The 20633-nt window shown below is 45.1% G+C and overlaps 2 protein-coding genes across 2 annotated transcripts in view; one reads left to right on the top strand and one right to left on the bottom strand.

Moving 5' to 3' along the window:
* Positions 1 to 6301: 6301 nt before the first annotated feature.
* Positions 6302 to 13564, bottom strand: arr3a (arrestin 3a, retinal (X-arrestin)). Its single transcript, XM_056594806.1, has 16 exons — positions 13501 to 13564; positions 12211 to 12241; positions 10942 to 10972; positions 10677 to 10737; positions 10523 to 10567; positions 10226 to 10416; positions 10000 to 10059; positions 9063 to 9139; positions 8771 to 8906; positions 8238 to 8322; positions 8026 to 8098; positions 7194 to 7331; positions 6982 to 7065; positions 6815 to 6838; positions 6553 to 6695; positions 6302 to 6330 (listed from the first exon to the last, which is right to left on the bottom strand). Exons 2-16 carry the CDS (start codon positions 12216 to 12218, stop codon positions 6302 to 6304), a joined length of 1185 nt encoding a protein of 394 aa, XP_056450781.1. The 5' UTR covers positions 12219 to 12241; positions 13501 to 13564.
* Positions 13565 to 15941: 2377 nt separating this feature from the next.
* The window catches only part of LOC130385871 (proto-oncogene DBL), a 22801-nt gene continuing 18109 nt past the window's right edge, over positions 15942 to 20633 (top strand). Inside the window, exons 1-6 of the mRNA XM_056594619.1 lie at positions 15942 to 15992; positions 17903 to 18037; positions 18398 to 18514; positions 19362 to 19511; positions 19954 to 20078; positions 20454 to 20568. Coding sequence (XP_056450594.1) covers positions 15942 to 15992; positions 17903 to 18037; positions 18398 to 18514; positions 19362 to 19511; positions 19954 to 20078; positions 20454 to 20568 — 693 coding nt within the window. The remainder of the gene's footprint in view (positions 15993 to 17902; positions 18038 to 18397; positions 18515 to 19361; positions 19512 to 19953; positions 20079 to 20453; positions 20569 to 20633) is intronic.

Raw genomic sequence — 20633 nt, 5'->3', positions numbered from 1 at the left:
CTTTTCGCATCGGCCTGTGTCAATCGAGGTTGAGTTTAGTGAGGGTTGAAAGTTTTCGATCTAGATTGTAGATCACTATTGTCACTTTATACAAACTGAAAGTATGCGTTGTTGCGTGTTTGTTTTTGTGGGCATTTGACTGAACAGCCCAGACAAATATTGCTACCAACATGGCACTTCGAAACAGACCACCGCAGTGAGTAAAAGTTATTTTCCTTTATTAATTGTTGATGTTTTTGGGCTGTCTCCTCAGACACAAGCCATCAGTATCCCTGCTCTTTGCACCTTGACATGCATGTCGCCGCTGTTTGTTAACCTAGCTTTGCATATTGTGATGTGTGTGTTTTTCTTAACAGGTGTTAGATGACTGACAAGATCTATGGGGGGGCCCCCTTTGGGCCCCCCCATACCAACTTAGTCTTCAAAGGAATCTAGTGTCATGGGACTCCAGTGTCTTCAAAACATCCTCGGAATACATGTGTATGAATGGTCCACCGAAGGGTTGATCTGGAAGCCACCACGGTCCACGCAGTAATCTGCTGCTTGGGCCGTAGTGGCTTCCAGAGCCATCTTTCGGTCTTGGTCAGGATTTGTTACAGTTGCCCTTCAATGTAGCAGGCTACGGGTTTCTGAAGAAGCCTGCTTTACGTAGCATTGGAGTACAAATATTGTGCAAAATGCTCATGTAATTGCACTAGCACTAGTAACCTGTTGATTAGCTTAGTTTAACGTCATTCCGTGCTGTCTCTGTCAAATGTGTGGCTTACTTTAAGTCCACAAGGCCCTCTGGTAAACCATGTTGGAACACCCCTGGACAAGGTGATTAGTCACTGGGTGTGTGCTAAAGTTTTGTTCCATTTTTCACTTGTTGGTTAAGGTTTGGTAGAATTGTTTGGATGCTAGCGACGTGATGGCGTATGTACAAGAGCCTACCGTGGCCAGGCCACAGTTGCGACGGCCATGGCCAGATGGCCTAGTGTGAGTGCAACCTTGATTGCATTTGTATACTGTTTACCATTGGATGTTTATGCAATTTGGCTTAATTCCGCAGTAAAGCTGCATTTGACTATTCCAGGGTCGTTTTGTACAGGCTTTCAATTGAACATGTTGACTAGTTTGTGGGAAGTTTTTTTTTTTTTACCCTTGCTTACAATCCAACGGTTGTGTCCACTTATGCACCTGGGCTGTGAACCTTGCAATTCTAGTTGCATATTTGTACACGCAAGCTTGTCCATTTCTATCGCCATCACCAACACTAGCTTCAGCATTTCCTTGTAGGCCATTAGCTGACTTGTGTATTGGAGCGATGATTTGGGTATTTTAAGATGCTTGAAAACCTAAAATAAAGCAAAATGCGTGTCTGGTGTGCAAGAGCCAATTTGTTGGCTTGCAGTAGTCGAGGAGTTGCCGTAGGTCGTAAGCCATCTGGAGGTTGTGGCAATGGAGGCTTGTGGTAGATCTGCCATCCAAGAAAGGTTCATTCTTCTGAAGCATGATTAATAGTTTAGTAAATTGAATCTATTCATATAGAACTATAAAATCCAAGACTGCAGCCAGTAACTTGGATCGCAATATGTGGAAAGTATTAGTCTTCATTTGTAACAACAGAATAATTAACATGACTAACTGGGTTTATTCCATTTTCTAACTAGGGGGACTTGACTGGTGAGTCTACTGGATTAATCAGTAGCGGTACTTTGCCCAACAGATTTGATGGCATGACTACAGGGTGACGAAGACAATTATTCCCTGCCTATCAAAAGAGACTTCTAAAACATATCTGCTAGAACAGTTCCTATACTTTTTGTATAATTTGGTCATGCTGCAAATTTACTTTTTGTAGTTGCTCCATATTTAGTTCTTTGACAGCCTCACCTGCTAGAAAAGTCCATTCAAATCGGCTAAATATAATGAACTAGATTAATAGCCATGAAATGTTGTCACTCATACTAATGGCAAATACCCTCTTTCAGTTGGTGGTTCAACACTGATGTCTCTCTAGGCTTGAGGGAGAGCTCACAATTAAATTACACGAATGTCCTGGAGCAATTGGGATACACTTTTATTTAGTCTACCTGACCAGGGACATCTTTGAACTATAGGTCACCTAACCCAAACTTTTCACTCTTGTTAGGTTGTCCTTTTCTCTTGTTTTAACCCGAAAGGGCTGAAATATCAACATTTCAGGTATTCTGTTTGGATAATGTGCAAAACGTGTGGCTTCACTAATAAAAAAAATTAACAAATGTATTTTTCTTAATGTGGTTAAACTATTTATAGATTTGTATGCAAAATATTTCTGCTCAATTTGTGGTCAATGAAACTCTGAAATTTGATAAAACACAACAATGGGTGAAGGTATTTGCTTTGGGCCTCTTTTGATATTTTTAGAATCTAGCTCCATTGCCGTTAGAAAGTCTCCCAGTACTGCAAAGTGCTTCCACAAGTTTAAAAAAGAATGGGCAGAAAAGGAACTGCCAACTAAATCTATTTAACGTGGGTAGAAAGTTTACATGGAAGCTCTTGGCTGCTGGTTCCCAACACAGCTCCACTGTTGGTCACCTTGCGTTTAACTTTTTTCAACTTTTGGTGACTTTCACAAAAGGAAATTAACTGGTTAATACAATAAACAAGACATTTCATGGTACCATTTTGAACTGTTTGTGGATATTGCATTAAATCCATATGCTTGAAACTTTTCAATAATGCATATCAACGAAACAATGGAATGAAATAAATAGTTCAAGCAATTTGTGGGACTTGGCTGCTTTTACATTATTACACATTTTGGGGGTTATTTCAGTCTCTCCAACCTGCAGGTCGTGCGAAGAATCATGTGAATCGGAATATTCTATGTCTTGATATCATCTTTCGTCTCCACTTCTGCTGCAGCCACTGAAGCGTACGAGTCCTTTGAGACCCCCTTTGATAAAAGGGGTTCTCAAATGTTGACCCTCAGTCACCTATATTGCATCACTTCCTTTAGGGCTTCGGCCACCTAATTGATCATTATAGTATAATTGAATGCCCTCTTTCATATATATGATGCCTCCACCACTGGGACGTGGCAACAATTCTCCAAATCCATATGGGGGGGATGCTTGTTGACAGTAGGGGTGTATACTCAACATACATAGGAAGCAAACTCATCTCACAAATGAGTAATGACATCTCACAAATATTTATTTAATAAATTGTTTCAATTTATAATAATCCAAAATCCAATGGCAAAACCCGTTGGCTTTTTGTCGAGGGAATCCAGGGCGACGCTCACTTCCGGGTTGGCCAACATACGTCATCCCTCCACCACTCTACTGTAAAAACACATGTTCAAGTTGAATGAGAATAATAATTCTGCCATAGTATTTATTTAAGGGGGGGGGATACAAGTCTTTTGGCCATTTGTAGTGTTGATCAGCAGAGAAATAATTTGTCCGCAAAGACGGTGACGTCGCTTAGCAACGGTAGACGCTGGGGTAGACAAGTCACCGGACTACTACCCATGCAAGTGAACGGAGCGTTCCACGGCATTGAGAAGACCCGTGTAATAAAGGCCTATTATATTTCTGTTTATGGCATAGATTTCTCCTCAGATTAGGCCAATAAACCAATGGTAAAATAAAAATAAAAACGCTCGATCAAAGGCCTGGCCCATCGACGCGGACGTTCATTCACATAGCCAAAAACAAGAGAATAGATTGCTAGATAAAATAAACATCAAGACATACAATTCTAAAAAGAACAGATGAAGCAGCTACCCTTTTTTCCTTCGCAGTTTGCCTACAGAGCAACACACCTGCATTTAATATAGGCCTATCCGTGTATTGTCACAATTTCTGAGTATCAAAGGTGAAAGTAGAAACGGGTGGCCAAAAGCTGTCATATTGTTAGTTATCACAGACAATTTTAAGTAGAAACGGGTGGCCAAAAGCTGTCATTTGTTAGTCATCACAGACAATTTTCAACAATGAATGATCTGTACGGAGCTCCATAAGGGACATTAGGGAGAACGCTCCCGGACAGAACCTTAGTTTGGAAGTCATGCTTAGTGACACGACAAATAGCCTACTTCCAATTTAAATACAAAATTTAGAAAATAGGCCTAGGTGTCCCTGATCACGTTTCAATAGATTAAATAACGTGACAGTGTCACGTATTTTCGTGAAACCATACCCGTTCTTCCATGAGTATACTTAAAGGAAGTATACTATCCGCACTATCTACTACGTTATTTTTTCAGATGCGAGTGCTGTTCCAAATCGAGTACTCCGTGGTGCACTAACCGGAAATTACGTTCACGACTGCCGCCGTGGCTACTCCCCCGCAATAAACATCCCGCTTTGAACGGTGAACTCTTTACGCCTAGCAGCTATAACAACTATAAAAACTACAAAATGACTCTATTAATGCAGGCTATGTGGAAAATGCGCCGACTTTGGCTCAGCCTGGCTCCGCCTCTTCCGCTACGTAGCTAAGATGGCTGCCGTTGAGTACGGGGAGTGTCCTTCGATCCACACTTCAGGATTAGCCCGTTTTGAGTACGGCATCCGGGTCCTTGAAGTATACTTCTTTTCGCCGGATCTTACTCAAATTTTGGCAAGTAAGTACGGACAGTACGGGTATTGGAACACGGCACAGGTTCGAGCGTGTGCATGGGTTGAATTGCGTGTGTCTCACGCCGAATGCATGAGACATGAGAGCCCTGTACTTACGTGACACAAACCAGCACCGCAAACGTTCTCTCCCGCTTGAGATGACGTCTTTCTTTATAGGTTCATGGGTCTGATTCGCCGATTTCCCATGCTGATATCCCCGAAGATTCTCGGGCATCTTCGACAATTTGGCTATAGATTGTCTCATTACACGCTAAATAATATAATTATAGCCTAATAATATATATAGCCAATACATATTTATAGGCAATATATAGAATTAGGCAATATATATATATAGCATTTGTGGTTTTGGCATAAACATAACTAGGGTGCACTGTACTATCTGCGCACACCCTTTCTGAAGCCTCTCTCTCGCTCTCTCTCTCTCTCTCTCTGTCCCTCCCTCTCTCTCTTTCTCTCTCTCTCGTACCGTTTTGTGGAGCACGTTAATTGTCTTAGAAGACTCCCATTCAGAATGCATTGGTTTACATTTCGTTATGTGTAACACGCAAAAAGTCGGACTATCGTGCTCTGGAACACGCTTCAATAGAGTAACGTTCGTGCGCAGGAGCACGCAATCGTGTGATACCGGGTTGGATGAGGCCCCTCCACCCTCCGACCCCGGTAGCCTGTGTTCGGACACAGGGCCTGACAGCTGCAGCAGCAGGGGACGCTCTGGTGGAGCGATTGGTCAAAGTTGTTCCGTCGCAATGTTTCTCTCTGAATAACAGGAAAGTCAGCAAAAGAATGAATACATAAAACTTATTTTATTTCATTCACATTAACGACGCTGCCGTTGAGTGGTAGTTCGTAGAGTTTGTTGGTCGTATAAAACAGCAGGATTTTCAGTGCAACATCTTTTGTGTGCAAGTGCAAACTTATAGTCCCTCATACAACATCTTTGCAAATGAGAGCTGTAAGCTCACTTCTTTAAGCAGTGGCTGCTAGTCAGCTCACATCCTAGCCACACAGGAAGTACTGTTATTGTGTGTGTGTGTGTGTGTGTGTGTGTGTGTGTGTGTGTGTGTGTGTGTGTGTGTGTGTGTGTGTGTGTGTGTGTGTGTGTGTGTGTGTGTGTGTGTGTGTGTGTGTGTGTGTGTGCGTGCGCGTGTGTGTGTGTGTGAGAGAATAACATAAATTATGTAAATAACTATGAATAAGCTTGTGGAACGTGTAGAATAGTGTATTCTGTAATTGCACTCGGTCATTTTGGTTTAATTACATCAAACTCGTACATCTTCCATACAAAAAAATAGACATAATAGTGTTCCTCTCGTTGCCTCTTCCTTTGCTTCCTCTGCCTTCTTCCACACCTATATCTCTGCCAGGTTGGCATCCTTTCTGCAATACAACAATATAGACAAATGTTGGATTTAATGTTTACTGTCAGCAATAACAGTGACATAAGTACATAGAAGTCATTGATGTACGCACACGAGAATCAATCAATCAACATATCTACTGTATCGACCCTCACCTTAACAATGGAGGGTCATTTGATTATTCTCCTCCATGACTCTGCAGAGTGAGAAGACACAGGGAAACATATGTAACATCTTCAAGAACTTAAACACCTAGTGGCCATCTTGAGTTTAGGTCCACCTGAATGCAGGGTTCCCCATTGAGTTCTACCACCCAGCTAGCGTTCAGGACAAAGATGGAACCAAGATGGCTGCTGAGGTGAAGAAGGCCCATAGAATAATTCATGAATGAGTTGCTGCACAGGGAGGATTTACAGGTAGGAGGAAGTGTTTCATATGATAATGTTGATACTTACACACTGCTCAGGTGGTCAGAGTGGATGAAAGAGAAGATGAGAGCAACAAAGGTAAATCTCAGCATCAATTTGCCAGCTATGTATGTGTGTGTGTGTCTGTGTATCTGTATATCTGTTTGTGTGTGTGTGTGTGTGTGTGTGTGTGTGTGTGTGTGTGTGTGTGTGTGTGTGTGTGTGTGTGTGTGTGTGTGTGTGTGTGTGTGTGTGTTATACCTGTGGGTTTTGGATGCATGAGGATTAACGGCAGTTCTAGTTCAACATCACTGTAATGACAAACATTGTTATCATTTTTATTCATAGTGTTAGTAGATATCGTATTGTTAAATCATAATACTATTAATAATTTATTACAAAAAGTGTATAAAATGTGGATGGGACATACCTTCCAGTGAGTCCAGCCAGCAAGCTGTAATGGAGAAAAGTAAATGAAGTAGATATGCCACCATGCTGAAGTAGAAACGGACTGAGGCTGCAATATAGCATTGCAATCAATAGGTGGAGACAATAAACTAAAATGTGCCAAAGTATTTCATTCAATCAGAAACGTACCCTGATCCGGCCACAATGAGGTGAATCTTGATCTTGTAAGAGACCATGATTCCCAGTACGTCCTTTTCCATGCCTGCCCTTAAGCTAAATGAGACAAAACATTGATCACTGCATTGTGAGCCCATATTTACCTCAATGTGAAATCCATTGGCTGATTTCAATGGGAAGTGTGTTTGCCTAGTAGTGGCAATGCAATTAATGGGGGTCCGTACATGGTGGAGGAGGCCAGGTTCGTGTCCTCGTCCTTCAGCCGTCCGTCGAGTGCCAGCCCCCTCTTCTCCTTGTTGTCTGACAGCAGAGGGGTGATGCAGAGGGTCTTATCCAGGGTCCCGTTGGCCTCAACCGTCTCACTGCAGATGCTCAAGGTTAGCTGGCGGATCTCTGTTCACCTTTTTGCATTTGTTCAATACAATACGTAGTAGATTTGAATGTACAGAAACCAACCTATCCATACTCACACAGACACACACACACACACACACACACACACACACACACACACACACACACACACACACACACACACACACACACCTACACATATGCACAAAGACAGACACCCATACATACCAACCCCTACCCCAAATACACAGACACAGACACACAGAGACACACACACAAAATCACGCACACGCTCACAGGCCCACATACGCAAACACAAGCAGACGCAAACACACACACACACACACACACACACACACACACACACACACACACACACACACACACACACACACACACACACACACACACACACACACACACACACACATACACACACATATAAACACATACACACACACATGCATACATACTCGAACACACATACACACACACAAACACAGCCTTAAATCAAACATTTAAATACAAAAAATTGAAACTAAAACACAATAACAATTTACCCATTAAAAAAGCTTTTGAAAAAGTCTGCCCTGACATGGACCAAGACCTATAGAGTCTTCTCAGTGTAGCAGACAGTCTGCATTCAGACACACAGGAACTGGAGCCAACGAGACAAACATGTACTTCTATTGAGTCTCTTGCCTGAACTCCTTGTTCAGGACACACTTGGTGTACTTGTCTGCGGAGTAGAGGATGATGTCTGTGGCCTGGTCCACTGAGCACGGGCAGGAGAGAGACAAGGAGACACAGGAAAAGAGATGGACAAACAGGTCGTCATGTGGTGTAGCGTCCCCAGGCGGAAGGAAACAAGAAGTGGACCACAGAAAGATCTCATGTCTCGGTGGAACACACACCCGAGATTTTGATGTTCTTGACCGTTTTACTGGTCTCGTTGTTGACCTTGATCTTGATTGGGATGGAGTCACCGTGGAAGAAGAGCTGAGGACAAGAGCAACAGGAGAGTCACATGAGGTTCTTCCTGTGCAAGGATCTTGAGAGAGAGAGAGAGAGAGAGAGAGAGAGAGAGAGAGAGAGAGAGAGAGAGAGAGAGAGAGAGAGAGAGAGAGAGAGAGAGAGAGGAATCCATAGGAAGGGAGCTACATTTGCAAAAATAACTGTATTTCATGAGATGTTGTCATGTTGTATAATAATTCATGCATAATTTCATGTTGTAGAATAATTCATACATAATTCAGATTGAATGTAGGTAATTCTGTGGTCTGTTGGTTGCGGCCTGTTGATAATTACGATCATGATTATCTCTGCTGTGTAGACCCCAACGCGTGTGTGTAATGTATCGGAACACGGAAATGGGGAATCAATCCAAATGGTATAAAGCACTAAAATGTATTAAAGACTAAAGCCAGTAGAAAAGTGTCCACCCTACATCTCTGGCCATGGAGGCTTCTAGATGGATGGGCTTGTCCGACATCATGAAGTTCTTGCGGAGCTCGGCCTTGGGTCCGGCCCCCGCCAGGTCCGGGGCAAACTGGATTTTCCTGATGATGAGCCGAGCGGTGTCCCTGTTCCCCACAGGGATGGAGACAACAGGACATCATCACCAGGAGGGGCGGGCCAGACGGGGCCTCAGCAGGGAGGAGAGAGGGGAGAGGAGTGGACCGAGTTGTGGAAGAGACATCAGGGTTTGGACAGGGAGCAGTGGGAGGAGGGACACTCACTTCTTCTCTATCTTCTCATCTGGGTTGTCGGCCTCCATGGCGAGGTACGTCCTCACCTCAAAGTCCACGCCGCAGGCCTGCATTGAAACACGGCTTTACGTGTTGAACGGGGTGTGTGTGAGTGTGTGCATGTGTGTGTGTGTGTGTGTTTGAGAGACCTTTCCACACATCCGAAACGGCTGTCTGTTTTTATAAGGGAATGTATGTCTCCAGAAATAACCGGATGGTGGTTTTAACATCCATATAATTATCATCATTCTTCCCCCTATAGCGTCTGCACAATCACTCGTTTGTAAACCACAGTTGGTCGATCGTTGTTATGATGACAGCTTGTTCTCAAGCATATCAGCTAACAGACCCAACATGAGGGCTATCAATGAAAGGGGTTAGGCGGTGTTGAATAAGGTAGGATGTACTTTCTAGATGGAAGAGGCATTTCTGATCAAGATGCTAAAATACCAACCCAGGTACAGGACTATAGCCATCATCTTGGGCTCCAAATGTGAACTGATGTGTTTATTCTTGCCAGGCTAGGTATTGTTGAATCTGTCAGAGGCCTCAAAACGCTGGACCTCTAAAATTAGGGCCAACCAACACATCATCTTTTCCCTAATAGGAAACAGAGGAGATGTTTTGTGGAGCCATGATAAGTACTCCTGTATATGTTCAGTGTAGTTTTGTGTTGTGAACACAATACTACGATAACCCGATATATTCTACTGCTGCTCTACCTTGCTGCTGTACTCTCCTCTCAAGGTCACTTGTCCCTGCACAATCTGATGATACCTGGGCCATTGTATTTACTACTTCCATTGTGTGTGTGTATGTGTGCGGAGTTGTGTGTGAAGTTTTACCACCGGCCTTGGTGAACATATTTTTTTGGTCACTTCCCATCTGAATGTGTTGGCATGCAGAGAACAGGTGTTCTTTTGTTTACCTTGCCCTTATCGTCCGGTCCTGGCTGCAGAACGACCGAGCAAGGGAGGTTGTTGGGAATCTAGGAACAGAAACAGAAAATTGAACAGAAATGGTGAAATGAATGGTGTTTCACATCCTCCTGAATGCATTGTTCGCTGTGTGGGTGATGAGATAACGATCAGCTTTATGTTTATACATGTATGCATGTATTTGATACGAGTATGTGTGCGGAGGCGCTGCCCTACGTCGAAGGTGAACGGGTAGGCGTTGTCCCCGGCCTTCTTCATCAGGGTGTCGTGCATGATGCTCAGCTTGGGCTGGTGGCTCTCAGGGTAGATCTGGATCTGTTCGTACCAGATGTCCTTCCTGAACGACAGGCCAATCACGTCCAGGTCCTCACGGCCATAGCGGAAGGCGCAGGTCAGCTGCACGAACACTGCCACCAACAAACAACCACAGACGGTGCGGTGCGTGAGGAGGCTTGGGTTTGAGCTAGAGGTTGGATTTCATGTTTCAGTCCCTGAACTCGTCTCTGACGTTACCTTTCCTGCTCCCGAAGTCTTTGGGGTCCAGCTTCACGACCCCATCTGTAAACATGTGAAGCTGATCACGGATCTTATGATGGCTTGTTGTTGCACATAACGGAGCCTATGCGTCCAGCCCCTGAAGGCTGAAGGATACAAACGAGGACCTCACCCACGCTGTCCACCTTGGTCACATGGTCCACGTAGTCTCTCTTTCCCAGGTAGAGGCTGAGCTGAGGAACAGATGGAAAGGAATGCCGTGGTCAGGGTCAAATTCATGTGGACACAGATGATTTTGCATTTGCTAACAATCATTCATTAATTTGCAATTTATAGCAAAGCACATGACATCACTGAAATGACTTCACTGAAATAATGAATGTATTAGTAGCATGAGTAAATACATTTCACATTGTTGTTAAATCAATCATACTCACTCCCCCATTCCCACTGGTCTTCTTGTACACCCTGAGAATGATAGAACACAAAATGATAGGAGGCAGAAACCTTGTCGGAGAGGTCAGGAGAGAAGCAACCTAACGCTACAAGGCCTGAAGGAAAGACTACATTTTACAAGATGCTGTGTGAGTAGGTATGATCCTGGGTAACTGATTTGAAGGCCGATGATTTTGTACAGTATAGTCCAAACAGTATATTGTCTAAATTTTGACCTTCAAATGCCAAATGAATGAATGAATGAATGAAGACGCTGATAGCGCTGGGTCAGCACGCGAGTACATGGCATCTGAAAAGTGTTTAGTGACTATTATAGGTAGGCAGCTGTGTAAAGTCGAAAAGTAATGGTAGGATAAAGTGAAAGGAAATGGATAATAATAGTGTAGCTGTAGAGCGTTGATCTGATCATGTCTGCTACTGGCTCCGAGCTGACTCATTAGCCACTAGCTCGAAACCACCGTGGACGTTGCACATTTTCTGTGCTCCAACAATAACATTCGACTTTGTGTGTTTTATTGCAATGCTACATTATGCAAGTGTATTATGGGATCCATTGCCCTCCTACCATCTCCGAGAGGAGGGATTCCCACTCTGTGTGGTTCCCCTAGATGTCTTTATAAATAATGGGGTTTTTCTTGCTCTTGGAGGATAAGGGGGTGTCCTAAGAGGTGGCCTGTGAACCTCTTTGAGACTGTAACAGTGAGGAAGGGCTATACTAATCAACTCGATATGTACTTGTTGCAATGGCGGACGTCGGAGATGGTCTTGGCAGCGACCAGAAGGACAATAATCCCTCCTATCGGATCTAGTTAGCCTGTAAGTGTGGAGCAGCTGAGAAGCTGCCAATGTGGACCAAGCACATTTAATGCAGGTGTCTGCCTAATATCTTAAGGCCATTTCAGGTTTAAAGAACCATTGTTGTGGCGTGAGCGCATCTGGACTTTGGGCCCTTTAAACAGGGGGTTCCTCCTGGGTGAAGGTCAATGCGCACATCTGCCCTCCTCCTCCTCCTAATACTACAAGTCTTCCTTTTATCTCGGTTTTTTATTTGTTTTTATATTGCTACAGTACTGTAAAGTACAGTTACTGTAGACTTGGTTTTGTTAGTACTAAGGTCTTTCAAAGGCTGTTCTCTGCGTATGACTTGATTTACTCACGTGTGATTCATATGTTGCACATGACATCCTACTATTTTCAATACAGTATTGTGTCATAAAAATGTGTGTTTAAATGACCAGAGAAGCACTTACTTGGCCATTTTGGAGAGGGCCTCGGTAGTGTCTGTTGAAAAGACAACAAAAACAACATGATGAACCGGATTGTGGTCATTGATGTTTGGAATTCAGAGTGGATGGATGGCCTTTGTGACCCTTTCATTTCTGCCATGCGGCATATCATAGATTCTCTGAGATAACACGGGGCTAATCGTATTGACTGAGATTACAGCGTCGTCGTTAGGGCTTCCTAAGCTTAAAGCTTCTGTCATTCAACCGACGCACGCCTCCCAGGGGGATCCTGGCCGGATTTACCCGACACCAAGTCATGCAACCATCGACACTCCTCCCATGGAGCAGCTGTTATCTGGCGCTAGCCCCGGGCTTTGCAAGCATCTCCCAGCACTACTGAAGTGATGACGCCCGTTCAGTGGACGGATACAGCTAGTATCAAAGTAATGAGTCGGGATAGTTCTCTTTAATCATCTTCATTGGTTTGAGCCTTTCCCACGCTGGTGCAAACATTTATTCCCTGTACATATTGTGTAACCTCTACCTTTTTTTTTATTGCTGCAAGGCATAATTCCATGAGAGAGAGCTGGCCGCTGCTTCAGAAAGATCAACTTGTGATGGCCATAGTTAGCATCGACAGCACTTCCTGTATCATGTCCTGGATAACAACCTGTTAGTTTTAGGTAGCGATGGTTATCCATTCCCTACATCTCCATTTTCACAGACGATATGTTTATCCTGTCTCTTTAGTGCTTTTAGTTAGTGACAAGATGATAAAAAATAAAATTAAATACCAACATGGACAACATGGACGATACAATATATGCTGAGGTGCTCTTGGAGAATGTGTCATGATGGTAGTGCAAATAATAACGTACTGTGGTGCAAGGATAAAATCTTGAAGTCAGCATTAAATATTGACAATGAAAGGGAATAATCCAAGCATATTAATAATTTAAAAAGTATAGTAGTGCAAGGCTAAAGTCTAAAGAAAGCCAGTATTAAATATCTAAACAGGCAACAGTAATAATGTCAACAGTAGAATAGACAGTCAAGGCCAGGGAGAGGAGCGAGGGGTTGTGCATAAGGTTGTGCAACATGGACATACACATACTCCATGTCAAACTATAACTCACAAAGAGTTGTTCCGATGAATAAATTTGTTATTTTTCCAAATCTCCTAATTGTGAAGCACATTATAGATTTGAGAGGTTTCCTAAACAAGCTTCCTTTGTCCTCCTTTGTCTTTGCATTTGTGATGCAGGATATATCCGGCAATGCATCTATCTACCTAAACCATAGGTGGAGGCCTACCTGTCAGAAATGGTTCCTCAGGGTCTTGTAGGGTCCGGGTAGGAGTGCAGAGTAGTCTAGTAGTCTAGAGTTTACTTTTAGTCCAGCTATACCCCAGCTCTATCTCTCCCTGCTTTTCCCCCACTGAAGCGCCGCCCCATGGCCACCCTGGTGTGTTGGTGTAATCCAATTAGGCAGGCTTTTTTTTGGACATGAAGAGTTTAAAAATACTGGCAATGGGGATGACAAGGCAAGCATAGCGGGCTACTACTGGGAGACTAATCCCTCCAGTAACCCCAAAAGAGTATCCCTCAAAAGAGCATCTAAGAAGGACATGGATCAGGGTTTTATTATACCTATGCATTACATATATACTTATAAAAATGGTTTGAAGGCTTAGAGTAGATGAAAGTCTGATCATTCTAGGTGGGATCCGTGGGCTGAGCTTGTTCAAAAACAGGCTTTATAAAGCTCAGTCCGGATCCATGGCTGAGCTGGTTCATTACAGGCTTTACAAAGCTCAGTCCGGATCCCTGGGCTGAGCTAGTTCCGTACAGGATTTATAAAGAACAGTCCGGATCCCTGGCTGATCCACCCGCTTCAGAACGCTGCTCACTGCTTAACTTCAGTGTTGAGCTGATATAAACAAATGGTCAAGTACATTTTACGCATCATACACAACAAAGAAAATACAAAGAGAATACTACGAAGAAAATACAATCAATTCACAACAGAAACACACAATAGTATGCATGACATCAGGTAATTAATAAACTGCCTGTCTACATAGATTATAGATACCTGTCTATTGCTGAAACGAAGGTGGTTATTGCTAAATGATGCCAACCACAAACCCGTTGTCTGTTGGATCAGCCTTCCCAGTTCCAAGAGCCTGGTTCTGCTGTCTCCTATCGTTTCCAGAAGCTCATGTACACTTCAAATGAACATGCCAGATCCAATCCACTGGGAAGGTAATTAGATAAAAATAATGCTTGTTTTTTATTCTGACGTTTATATGGTGGCCTGCGTATTTTCGCAGGACATATCTTACTGACCCTGGCTGTGTGTGTGTGTGTGTGTGTGTGTGTGTGTGTGTGTGTGTGTGTGTGTGTGTGTGTGTGTGTGTGTGTGTGTGTGTGTGTGTGTGTGTGTGTGTGTGTGTGTGTGTGTGTGTGTCTGTCTGTGTATGTGGTTAAGATACTGTTTTTACAACAGCAGCAGCATCTGCTGCTGCTCATATAACTGATTAGGATTACCCTGTAGGCCTACTATGATTACTGTACTATGATTACTGTACTATGATTACTCCTGCTGAGCAGCACCCTGGAGAGCTCCACCCTGGAGAGGAGCTCCACCCTGGAGAGCTCCAGGAGCTCCACCCTGGAGAGCTCCACCCTGGAGAGGAGCTCCACCCTGGAGAGCTCCACCCTGGAGAGGAGCTCCACTCTGGAGAGCTCCACCCAGCCTCTGTCCCACAGATCCCAAAAGGCCTCCATGAATCCAAATCCAAATCCACAAAATGAATCCATCCACTTTGCCCTACAAATGACCAAATGTTTGAGTCAAAGGCCTCTAGAAACGTGTGCTCATAAATAAATGTGTATATTTTTTAATTTATTCTATAGAAGTGGACCGCAAAGACTGATCCTAAAAAGTTTTATTTTGAATTTAAATCATATTGATCTTGGCATGTAATAGTTTCTACTGGCCTGAGGAATGCTTATGGAAACCGTGAGTTGACGCGTTCATGTTTCAGTTTGACATTGCTCAATGCGGAGGTGGACAGGTGATATGTTGAGGCGGGTTAGTCTAAAGCGCCATCTGCTGCTGCAACCCCCGCGCTGCACCGTCTCTCTGGCTTACCTTTTTCTTTCTCTTTTCTATTTCTTTCTCTCATCCTTTTTTCTATTTCATTCTTTCTCGTTCTTTACTTATTTCTTTCTGCTTCTGTTTTGGCTTTTTCCATCAATCTGAAATGATAATCAGTAAATATATATACATTGTCTTCAAGTACAATAGCGTGTGCTATACAAGTAAGGCCAGCACGCATAGAGCAGAGATTGAGTTTTGGCTTCAGTAGAACAGGTTGGGTGCTTGACGCTGCACTGTACGCACCATGTGGGGGGGCTGATCCGGGATCTACGTGAGGTGCTGCTGGAGAGGACATCGTGTCACTGCGCACATCGCAACAAACATCGGAGCGCAACTTCTTCAGAGTTGACGTCAGGTGCGCCACGGGACACGCCCTTACCGACGCCACGCTACGGGGCGCACCGCACGAGACGCTGAGTTGGAGATCTGCCCGGTAATATGCTCGTCGCCGCACCGTCCGCGCGGTCACTCACTGCAGCAGTAGGTTACCGCTCCCGCCTCCCGGTCCCGCCTCCCGGTCCCGCCGCAGACTTTACCGGGTGGTGAAGCCAGCGGAGTTTGACGGAGAGGGCGGCCGCAGAGACGCTGCCATGGCCGAGGCAAACCCGCTGCGGGGGTTCCCGCGTCTCCGCCGCGCCGCGGTAAGTGGGATGCTGTGGGAGCGGGGCGGGAGGGATGCTGCAGCATTAAGAGATGAGGGAGAGATGAGGAGGGAGAGGTGAGGGAAAGAGGCTAGCTGTTCTTGGCTTGCAGTGCCTCGTGCTGCGTCAGTGGGGCTCGGGACGTAATCCAACTCCAATATGTACATGTTTAATGCATCCCCAACAGTGGTGCATTTAATGTGGTCCAATTTGAATTCAACGTTTCTTAAAAAATGAGTTTGTTGCTACTGTAGTCCAAGAAGGGCAATGACAAACGCACGCACAAGTGTGCGTTCGATCCGTGCGTGCGACTCTGTGTATTACATAGTGGCCATCTGCGGATGCAGAGGCATATGAATTTCAACGCGTGTTAAAGTTAGACAGCGTAATGGCTTATTGTGTAGCCACGGATGCAAAGACTGGGGAGTAGCTTTGTTAAATGCTGACTCCCACAACCGCAGTAAAGTAACGCCAGAGCTTTTTTTATAGTGATCGATACTATTATTGTATTCATTTCATGTATTTTTCCATGTCAGTGTTTGCATGGTCTGCCAGCCTGGAGATCACATGTTCATGTCTAACTTTACGGTTAGCCTGCAGGCTGTCGTCCCACTAGCTTATATACACCGGTCTCAGAGCATAGCACGGAGCAGCAGGACACCTGAGCACAAACATAACCCCGAGAAGCCAGTGCTGTGTAGGAGGAGCACATCCTACATTCACTACAGAAACATTATATCACATCGGTGTGTTTATCAAGTAGGCCTCCAGGGTGACTCACACCACATCTACAGGCCCTCGCCTGAATTCAGTTTGCAATATATGCTTCCCATTTTACCTTTTTATGTTTACTTACATGTTTGAGTTCATGTTTAATAATGCCAAGTAGATATGATCTATCTATGGAATGAAAGTGTGTATGGTTGCACATGGCTTACAACATGATTATGAAAAATGGGGTACCAGGTACTCTCCCCATCTTGTGAGTAGAAAGCACATTATTAGCACACATCTGTATTATTAATATCCTGTTTAAAGAGGATACTCAGAACATATTTGAGCTTGTAAAAGCCTTCTGTAGTGGCACAACATTCTTATGTTTATTAAACATTTTGTAGTAGTAGAAATAGTTATATAATATATATAATGTTATTGTTAATAATAATAAATAACTTAATAGCATGAAGCTTAAATAGTCATTTTTTACAAGCTTAAACATTGTGTTTAACTAACTCCACAGCATAATTGGATGGCCACGATCACATGTTGCAGAAACTGTACAGTTCGTAGGCTACTTAAATTATCAACCAATCGTTGTTTTTTTTTCATGCACACTCCTCTATACTACTTTTGGAATTATACATAAATATGAGTGCTAGTTCCCTGACAGAATTACAACACACAGTATCTCGGCTACTTTTCTCAAATCAAGATGAGCTTGCGTGCATCTCTATGTGTGGCGGAGAGACACATATGTTCTGATTTTAAAAATAAAGGACCCAGTGAAGTTATTCCTCAAAAGACATGCCTGATACATAACAACATCATTCTGTGTATCATTTAAATGTTCCTTCAAGGTCTGACAGTGCCAGGGACAGGATAGTACAGACAGGAATGAGTGAGGGATTGATTGACAGGGCGAGTGATGGAGCGAGAGAGACAGCGGAGAGGTGAGAGGAGGAGCACTGCTTGGGGAGGGATTGTATCTGAGGCTGGTTGCTGATGCTGTAACAGGGCCTGTGGAGATAGACATCAGCTGAGTGGACGTAGGCATTAAACCGTCCCGCTCTGCTCTCCTCTCAACTCCTTTCCAATCTCTCCTCGCCTTTCGAAAATAAACCTCTTCTTCTCCCTAATTTTCCATCATTCTTCTCGGCTCTAATCTATGACATGATCTTCCCTTCTTCTAGACTTCGTTCCCAGGTAACCTTCACCTGATCCTTGTGCTCCGCCCCTCTGACCTGATAAGCCCCGCCCCCAGCCCCTCCTCCAGCACTGACCTGGGCTTCCGCTTCAGTCAGGATGACTTCCTGTTGAAGATGCCGGTAAGAAAGGCAGCGAGGATATCTGTAAAAAACCAAGGCACCAGTCCACGACCTAGTATACCGTTATCACAGTCAAACCGGACAATGCCAGGTAGGCTGCGTCTGCATGGTGTGCATCCAACCCTGTTCTCGGGTGGTCTCCTCTCACGTTATAACGTCTGGATCCAGGGGCTCCATATCTGCATCACTAGCGAGAGAAGGGGCGGGACTAGTGAGCAGGCTTCTGGACTTCAGTAGAGGAATACCTTGATTATGTGACGAGTTTCAGATATTGCGTCGTAAAATGATTTGTCCCAAAACTCGCGTCCCATTCTTCTTGTTATGTTCTCGTCCTCCTCGCTGAGTTGTCTTGTTCACCAGGTGGTGATGCTGCGCTCGGTCGGAGATCTGCTGCGCTACATCGACGAGCACCACCTCACCACAGAGTTCACCGCAAAGGTGGAGTACTGCCAGAGCGACTGGGTGGTCCTACGCAGGGTAAGTGGTGCTCTACCCCTCAGGACCTTGACCCTCACAAGACAGGCTCCTAAAAGGGAGACCTTCCATACCCCTTTGCCATGGCAAAGGAGGAGGGGGAGGGAGAGGAGGGGGAGGAGGGGGAGGAGGGGGAGGAGGAGGAGGAGACGGAGGAGGGGGAGGGGGAGGAGGAGGAGGAGGAGATGGAGGAGGAGGAGGAGGAGGAGACGGAGGAGGAGGAGGAGAAGGTTAATGGGAGTCTAATTCTCAGAGCAGAGGAATGATGACTGATAATGGTCAATTAAAGCTTCAGTAAGGGTAGTCTGATAGTCTCCAGATAGTCTGACAGACAACATGAAACACACATTGACTCATACTGAGGTGAACTAATGCCCTGTGAGGACAACGAGGGCGTGGGGATGTCATCCCAAACGCATATAATTGGATATCATCATCGGGATGGTGCTTTAAGTGCTCCTGTTATGGATGATCAAATCCCTAGGGATAAGGAGCTCACATCTACTCTACCTCCAACCCACCTGCTAGGAAATGCATCATGGTATAGAAATAGCTTGGATGCTTTGGTGTATAACTGGAATAGTCTTAAAGTAGACCTTCTTGTGCTAAAGTAGTAAACAAGCGACAACAGTCAGGGAAACATAGAAACAAAAGCTTTGTGCACGTGCATGTGTGTGTGTGTATCTCTGAACGTTCTCGGTTGTGTTTGTGGGTGCGTGTATGTTTGTGTGCGTGTGCATATGTGCGTGTGTGCGCATATGTGCGTGTGTGCATGTGTGTGTGTGCATGTATGTATGTGTGTGTGTGTGTGTGTGTGTGCGTGTGCGCGCGCGTGTCTGTGTGACTCCAGGCCATCGAGAGCTTTGCGGTGACGGTGAAGGAGGTAGCCCAGCTGCTGCAGGGCTTCGGGTCGGAGCTGGCCGAGACGGAACTCCCTGACGAGGCCGGGACCATCGAGTTCCTGCTGACCTCGCACACGCTCAGATACCGCCAGCTCAAGGTGGTCACGTGACGCCTCTCTCCGTCTTCTCTGCCTCCGTCTCTGCCCTTGAAACGCTCTGTCCTCGTTTGTCGCCCTCACTGTGTCTAGCTCTCTCTTCTCCCCCTCTGATCCCCCCCCCCCCCCCCCCCCCTGATTATCTCTGCCTCGTCTATTCTCATCCCTATTCTAATTTGCTTTCCCCACAATAATTTTTCTTTAATCTCTTGAATCTGTTGAATGTGTATTGAGCAAAGCATTTTGTGGATGTGTGTTTGTCTTTGTGTGTGTGTGTGCGTGTGTGTGTGTGTGTGTGTGTGTGTGTGTGTGTGTGTGTGTGTGTGTGTGTGTGTGTGTGTGTGTGTGTGTGTGTGTGTGTGTGTGTGTGTGTGTGTGTGTGTGTGTGTCTGAGGTTGGGGGGTGCCTGTGTGTTTTTTTACTCTTGTATTATGACATGTTTCAGGAGGACATCAGAAGCGTGCTGAAGGAAGGGCGCCTCCTGCAGGCCAACTTGGAATCTGCCACGGCCTCGGAGAAAGAAGGGGTGGAGGAGAAGGACATCCAGGCAGATTCTGACACCGTGCACAGGTGCTGCTGCTGGGAGGCCCAGAGGGGAGGGTGGGGTGGGAGAGGGGAGGGTGGGGTGGGAGAAGGGTGCTCATGGGGGTCGGGGGTTGCAGTCTTCGGATACAATCAACTGTCACTATTTCCAGCTGTAGGTGACCTAGGCAATGCATGGTAATAGGTCTCCAACTATTGAAAATTGTACTTTATTGAGGAATGTGTGTGTTCTCTTTTACTCATATAAGTTTGTGTTTCGATGTGTGTATTTGTGCTTGTGAGTGTGTGTGTGTGCATGTGCGCTGTGTGTGTGGGTGCGTGTGTGTGTGCATGCGTGCGTGTATGCCTCTGTGTGTGCATGCGTGTGTGTGTGCATGCATGCATGTGCCTGTGTGTGTGCAGACTGCTGGCCCAGCTGCGAGACATGGAGGAGGCGTTTGACGGCTTCTTTGAGAAGCATCACATGAAGCTGCAGCAGTACCACCAGCTGCTCTCCTACGAGACCAGCTTCCAGCAGGTTAGCTTACTGCACACACACCCTCACAGCGCGCACACACACACACACACACACACACACACACA

The sequence above is a fragment of the Gadus chalcogrammus genome, chromosome 7, assembly GCF_026213295.1.
Source record: "Gadus chalcogrammus isolate NIFS_2021 chromosome 7, NIFS_Gcha_1.0, whole genome shotgun sequence".
In the NCBI taxonomy this organism is placed as follows: domain Eukaryota; kingdom Metazoa; phylum Chordata; class Actinopteri; order Gadiformes; family Gadidae; genus Gadus; species Gadus chalcogrammus.
Note: the sequence above shows the minus strand (reverse complement) of the source record. Positions and strands in the feature narration are given on the sequence as shown.

Coding starts and splice junctions, on each gene's coding strand:
- arr3a (XM_056594806.1), bottom strand. Junction 7,332..8,025: donor GTCCTGAACAAGGAGTTCAG/GCAAGAGACTCA, acceptor GAGCATCTGCAG/TGAGACGGTTGAGGCCAACG. Junction 7,066..7,193: donor AACCTGGCCTCCTCCACCAT/GTACGGACCCCC, acceptor TGTCTCATTTAG/CTTAAGGGCAGGCATGGAAA.